Below are 7,030 nucleotides of genomic sequence, written 5' to 3'. Positions count from 1 at the left end.
CAAAAAAACTTGTGTTTGTATCCGAACACTGCAGTCAGTCGTTACTGTTATATATATATATATGAACAACTTTACTCAAGCCAACTCTGAAAATATCAAAATGATAACCTCAGTGTTATGAATTCTAACCATGTTGAACCAAAGTTTTTTATGTCAAGCGTTTTCAATGTGTGTGTGTGTGTGTGTGTGTGTGTGTGCGTGTGTGTGTGTGTGCGTGCGTGTGTGCTGAAGTGAATATTTCTAGGGGGAATATTGATTTAATAATTAACAAGTTAAGTTTCGACCTTGGTCACGGAACAAATTAAACTCAAGTAAAAGTACCACTGCAAACTGTGTACAGTACTAAACAGCGATTTCTAGTGGCTGTATAGAATAATAACTGTCTATTCACCATGATGATCTCCTTCCAATAGAGGGCGCTCGTTAACAGACAAGGAAACCTCGTGGGGGGGAGGGGCTCTGCGGGTCTCGCTTTGTACGCTAACTAAAGTCCATCAACAAGCTAGTTAGCGACGAGCGACATGACTGCAACTACTGTAATGAACTCTCACTGGCATTACAACATGGACACCAAGTGAGAAGAAGCGAGGGCTTTACGCGGTCATTAACGGAGACATTCACCGGCTTGGGATTCACTGGATCATTCATGCAGTCGTTTGTGTTCCGGGGAGTTGTTTGAGCTCCGAGTGGCGGCCGGGCTCTCGTCACGGCTCGCGAGGACGACACGAAACACACACCGGTAGGGTTGTTTTGCTCATCGCTGATGCTAGCCCCGCTAACATCAAACAGAGCGTTCGCATGTTCACGAGCTAGTTGTTTTTCTGTTATTTCGCTGCAGGAATAATTTAGCATTTTATACCAGTATTATTCGTAAGGGTAATGTTGCCTTGTTGTGTCTCGAATTTGTGAAGGAGCAAAAAGTGGTGTGAATATGAATGTCGGTTCGCTGAAATTGGTGCGTAACACATGGCTCGTTTAGAGATGGTTCGTCACACATTGTCTGTGAAACAGAAAAGAGAGGAGTTAATGTGAGTTAAAGTTTTTCTGCGTTGTAAATAACTGGCCATCCCTTGATTTGTAGTCATGCTCATGTAAGCGCAACTTCCAACAGAGGAGGATGGTGGGTCCAGAAAGCACCAGCCGAGTCCCCCAGCCTGACAACGGTAGTCCCCCTGGCCTCATGGAGGGCTCCAAGCTTGGGTGCGAGGGGCAAGTGGAGGGAACTCAAGACCTTGCGGGGGTGGAGCTGGAGGAGGTCCGAAAGTTGCAGGAACTTGTTCATAGACTGGAGGTCCAGAATGAGACCCTGCGCAACAGGGGAAGCAAAAACATCATCAACCGAGGAGCCAGCAGCAGGAGTAATCTCACATTATCCGTCAATATCAGCGAGAGGTTGAATTGTGCAGCGGGGAGCCTGGGGAGCAGAGACTTGGAGCTGTCACCACAGCTGGAAAACTTCAGCAGTAGTGAAGACATGTCCCCACTTCCAGGTGCCAACAGGCTGGAGGACGAAGACGATGAAGATGCAGCTGAGGATGTCGGTCCTTGTGGCGGCTTCCTCACATTTGCCTGTAGCGGAGGGCCGAGACAGGGCCAAAGCCAGACACCTGACAGCCCCTCGCAAGAAAGTTATGAGTCTGAGACTTTAGCTGAAAGCGATTCAGGGATGGAACAATCGGCTCTTGATGAGGTGGACGTTCTCGATTTGGAAGAGGAGTGTGCCCAAGTCGACGATGAGGACAGTTGGTATGTTTTCTCAACTACTCTACACAGTTTCAACATGTCCAAAATGCATACGCCGGTCTGTTGCATTGTCACATCTCATCATTTGTCTCAAGGCAAAGGTCTCTGCAGTAAAACTAGTCACATGTGCATATTTAGTTGAACCCTTGCTACTGAGTTTCTTCCCATAGGGCAAGTGACTATTGTATCTAATTTAGCTATTCAGCATTTTACATAATTCTGAGACATAAGCAAATGACCAACACCACTTGTCATCTGACATTTATCAGCAAAGGAAATGTAGCCAGCTGGTGGGAGAGATTTCAGAAACAGTAAGTTGAGTAGACGTGACTACCAAAGGCTGTTATTGCTCACTCATTTAAAGTTAACTTTAAAAAAGGAAAACAATTATGGCCTGACTTAGGCCCTGTTTGACAGGTTTTGATGGAGTTTTTTTTAGGCCTCCATTACTCGACTGAAACCTGATAGTGTTTTTTTTTTTTTTATGTTACCCTTTATAGGCAAAGGACCATATTTGGTAATTAAGACAAAATAAGATGCCAACGTATGAACTATGAAGCAATAGCCAAGACTTCTAGATATGAATCTGTTTTTGTGCATTTTGAAATATTACTTACTGCTGATGCTTGGCTGTGTGCTGTAATTTGTTTTGATTGTAGGTCATCTTTTCATTTGCCTATTGTTGGTTTCCAATTGGAACATGCATCATATAATTTCCCAAAGCAGCAATTGAAAAAAAAAAAAAACAAGAACAAAAATGCTAAAACCAGCCAATTTACCAGCTTCAGTGCCAGACTACCCATTCCCTTCCTATTTCATCATTAGCCAGACCATATGTGTTTGAGAGGTGCATCATAGCCAAAATACTGAGTAATCCTGGTCGGAACATAATCTGAGCTGGCCTAGCCAGGCTGCTGCCGCATGGATAAACTGCTTTGGGTGGGATTGCGCAGCATGTGACACAGGGCCCCAACTGTGACCAAACTACTACTGGGAGAGAAACACTGGCGCGAAATGAAGCTCTCTCAGCTCTGGGGAATGCAGGGGCCTATCATTGCACAGGTCTTGCTTAAGTCACGGTTATCTGTGCAGAATAATTTTATTTTCAAATTATGCATAGTACCACTATCCTCCACCTCATTAGGAAATGTCTTTCATGTACTGTGTACTTCCCATGCAGACAAATATGATTGAACAGAGATATGATTCAGATTACATTGCAATAATAGGCACATGCATAAGTCAAGGTCCTCTGTATGAGCTGCAAATATTTAAGATAAGCTAAGATAAGAAAAACTTTATTAGTCTCGCAATGGAGAAATTCCCAATTCACAGCAGCAAAGTTATGAAAGGAAGAAGTAGAAGAACAAAATACAGGAGCTGCTGGAAAGGCAGCAATTCTCGCGGCGCCATCTTGAAGTCGAAATAACACAACACATGAGACACAGACAGTCGTGCAATCTTAATCACTTTTCCCGCATACACTTTGTTGTTTGAAGCAGTTATAGATGAAAGAGGAGAGGATAAAGAGTACTTTCACCAGTGGATCAGAGACGTCATGCTGAAAAGGTGCACACGTCTGCTACAAGCTAAGTTTTGAAAGCAAACACGAAGCTGTAGCGTCCATTGACGAAAAGAGATTGGCTCACATCTCCTGTGCCACGTAATCCGCTTCAACTCCAAGCCGCGATTCCCAGTTCCACATTCGCATCGGCGCTCTGCGCTGCCGCTCCTTTCTTCCCATCGTTGGCTCCTCAAGCCTGACATCCATCCAGCCGCAGGCCGTCCAACAGCACTGATCTCTCCGCTGAACAAAGCGGGGCTGTGTAAAATGCTGCCCATTACAGCCGCAAAAAAACACAAGCGCTCCAGAGCTGTCCGGCAATGACAGTCAAATGGCACCGACATTCCTCCCAATCAAAAACAGTGCTGTTATACCCATGCTGCCGAGAAGGTGCAACCACCAAGCACCGAGTCTCCTCCTTGATGAATGTCGTGGCCAAAAAATGCTGAAAAACAATCCACATGCGGTCCACACGACACAACAACAAACACAAAGTGACAAAACAAACACAAAAACAACAACAACAAAAAGCAAGGCTCATGAGAGCACTTGCCGACGGCTGTCTACTCGGGTGCCATCTTGGACTTAAAGATTTGCATTCACAAATAGAATTATGCTTATTTTTGATTGAATCTGTCCGAGTGGTGTTAGACAAAACTGTGAAACCTCAGATCTTGAATGCAATCTATTGATGCTGGAAACCTTCCAAATAGTTCGAATCACAACTTGAAACTGAAAAGAAAACCCGATACGGTGTTAATTCTTGAGTTTCTGAGTGATCTTAAGTCTCACAAGATTTGCCAGTTTAGTTGCCAAGCTTTTGTGTGGCTTTTGAGGTCGCCATCTTCGTGGAATTTTACTATTAAAAACAAAACAAAAAAAGAATGGATGGATGGAATGAGTACTTTAAATTGCTGCTGAAGTATGTGACCTACACTGCTCTTCTCACCAATTCCATTTGCACTTGAAAATTTTTGGCAAGTGCCGGCATTTGAAACATCACAGTAATTTTGATCCATTGACATCTTGGGATTTTGGCCTGTTTGATGGTTCTGGTTATTTACTTCATCTTGTAGACCAATCAGAGAAGGCGGTTCCCCAAGTAGAAGAAGAAACGGAAGGATCGAGAAGACCATTGAGGAATAATGATGTTGTCTCATCTTGCTCTCATTTGAAGGTGTTTATGGGCCACATTTTCTATCGGCGATGTCACCGAAAAACATTCCCCCAAAAGGCCATTTTTTGGGGGGGGACTCAATTTCTCCAGACCCAGCATCCGATTTTCAAAATTGTGGGTGCATTGAACTCGAATTATTCTGATGTTATATTATTACTCCTCTGACAGTGCCAATCAAAACGAAATATAATCTCATAATTTATATTGGATCTATCAATCAGATGAGACGTAATGCGTTTAAATTGTAAAAGCAAAAGCACCACTGAAAACCACAATTTAAACCAGATCTGATCTTTTTATGGACAAGCAACAATATTCATGAAGCCAAAATCAAATGTAAGCGTGATGCAGGTTAATCCAATAGTGTTCTCATTGCACAAACAGACCACCACAGAGAGAAGCAGCGGGATGTGCGACCTGAATATTTCTCCTTTTGTTGTTGCTCATTCCGCTGGGAATTTTTTTTGCTTTTGTGTTTGACCAATTGGAAGACACTTTGCGGTTGATTCTGGTTCTGAACCAGTTGGTCCGCATCTTTTGTACACACACCTCAAAGGATCAGCCCACGTAACCGTCTCTTCAAACAGCGTCTGTCTGTTTGCCATCACTATGAAAAAAACTGCACACTAGTGACACCAAAAAAAAAAAAAAATTAAGGCACATGATAATCACACAGGGGCTTGCACGTGGCTTGCTTTTAATGGAGATTTCTCTTTTTTGAAGCAATACCCAGACCTCAATTAGACATCCTTGTTGTCTAATGTAATTCAGATGTGAGACAAACTTGTTTTTTTTTTTTTTTTTCTGAACATTGTCCCCAAGCTCTGAAAATCGCACTGTGTGACTTGGCATCCCGTTTTGTCCCTAAGGAGCTACTGCCATCCATTTGGTTTAATGGCGTCCGCACCAGCACTGCGCTCAGTATTGCAGCCTCATCTCTATTCCCTCCCCCTCCCCCCACTTTCATTTTGCTCTGAGTTGTCGCAATGAATTCTCTTTATTGTCGGCAGGTTATATATATCTCCTAAAAAACAAGTATCGGACGCAGGCCCCGAGTCTCCCTTGAAGTGGTGCCGGCAGGTTTTGGACAACCCGAGCCCGGAGACGGAGAAGGCATGTCGGACCCTAATCACCCGTTTGGACCAAAGTATGTCTTTCACTTCTTACATTTGATCACGTGCTTTTATTAGGAGTGGGAAACAATACTCATCTTGTTATGTGCAAGCCTATTTTAGATATATGTTGGGTGTGTACTCTTGAGGTGGTTAAATGCGTCACCCAACACGCTCCTTTCATTATTTTAGCTTTGTGCAGTGTCTACTTTCAGCCCTCTGCAGAAACCAGACAAAAAAAGAAAAAGGGCTATTCATCGTCGGGCAAAATGACTCCAAATGTTATGCCCTGGGTTGAGTCACTCACTTAGGGCCAACTTTCCTTTTAAATGGTAGGGATAGAAGTGAAACTGCATGTTTTGGCAAACCATAGTTGCTGTTTTGGTGTCGGCAGTAATTCACAGTCTCATTTGAGATGGTACATCGGACTGCATGTCTGTATTTTTTGTGCTGCATTTCACATAGTGAAAGTAAATGTGGGGATGTGACAAATGCAAGATAAAGCAAATTTTAGTCGTAGGCGTCTAACCCTTTTAAAGTTGCTTCCTTTCTTCAAATCGTCCAGTTGTGAAAAAGTACGTTGCCGAAATAAACATCTCATTTCCCTTCAGAAAAAAAAATGGTGGAAATTGTAAACAATCTTTCAGCTGATTTCAAGTGTTGAGTTTACTATGTTGTTAACGCATTTCCCTGCACAGTTTAAAGCAGGGGTCACCGACCTTTTTGAGAGGAGGAGCTACTTCATGTGTACCGATTGTGTGAAGGGCTACCAAATTGATACACATTTGAAATGACATATTTGTCCGGATTACCTTTAATAATATTAGAATGTGTTATTTTTAATATTTGAGGATTTTAATTTTCAGCCTCTGACCATGTTAAAGATGTCTCACAATACTGCTGGTGTTTGCATTTTGAAATCATAACTTTTACTAGCAAATCGCAATGTCCTAGCACTGGCCGGCCTCGCATGTGGTCCTCACGGGCTACCTGGTGACTGTGGGCGCCACGTTGGTGACTGCTGGTTTAAAGACTATCTTGTCTGGAGATTGCAATTTTGGCCTTGGGGTCTGAAACTATTTTTACTCCTTAGAGACCCCGACCCCACTCCTAAAATATACAGAGTAAGGTTAGAAGCTCCATAATTTTACCGACATAAGCTCTTCCCCTGCGGCTGAGTTGGAACACCAAACCGTCCCCATTCTGCATCTTTTGTTACTTTAAACCAGGGGTGCCCATTGCGTCGATCCTGATCTACTGGTAGATCTAAGACAGGTCCCAAGTAGATCCGAGGAGCGTCGAGGAGAAAAAAAACCAAACAACCATTTGTGTGTCTTTGTACATGTTAGTAATATATTTTTGTACATGTTAGTAATATATTTTTTGTGTTAATGTACGCTGCACCCTAATCATCCTATCAGTCTCATTTTCACC

At 43.0% G+C, this 7,030-nt stretch overlaps 1 protein-coding gene across 3 annotated transcripts in view; it reads left to right on the top strand.

The window, feature by feature from the left end:
* Positions 1-226: 226 nt before the first annotated feature.
* Positions 227-7,030, top strand: part of LOC109515822 (SLAIN motif-containing protein-like) — a 15,488-nt gene continuing 8,684 nt past the window's right edge. Inside the window, exons 1-3 of one of the 3 annotated variants that reach the window (XM_019869845.1) lie at positions 227-739; positions 1,112-1,746; positions 5,495-5,631. In XM_019869845.1, coding sequence (XP_019725404.1) covers positions 1,118-1,746; positions 5,495-5,631 — 766 coding nt within the window. In that variant the 5' untranslated portion in view covers positions 227-739; positions 1,112-1,117. The remainder of the gene's footprint in view (positions 740-1,111; positions 1,747-5,494; positions 5,632-7,030) is intronic. The other 2 variants (XM_019869846.1, XM_019869844.1) reach the window with 2 other exon arrangements.

Source organism: Hippocampus comes, unplaced genomic scaffold (genome assembly GCF_001891065.2).
Source record: "Hippocampus comes isolate QL1 unplaced genomic scaffold, H_comes_QL1_v1.1 scaffold9, whole genome shotgun sequence".
Lineage (NCBI taxonomy): Eukaryota > Metazoa > Chordata > Actinopteri > Syngnathiformes > Syngnathidae > Hippocampus > Hippocampus comes.
The sequence above is the reverse complement of the archived record's forward strand: the minus strand, read 5'-3'. Positions and strand labels throughout refer to the sequence as shown.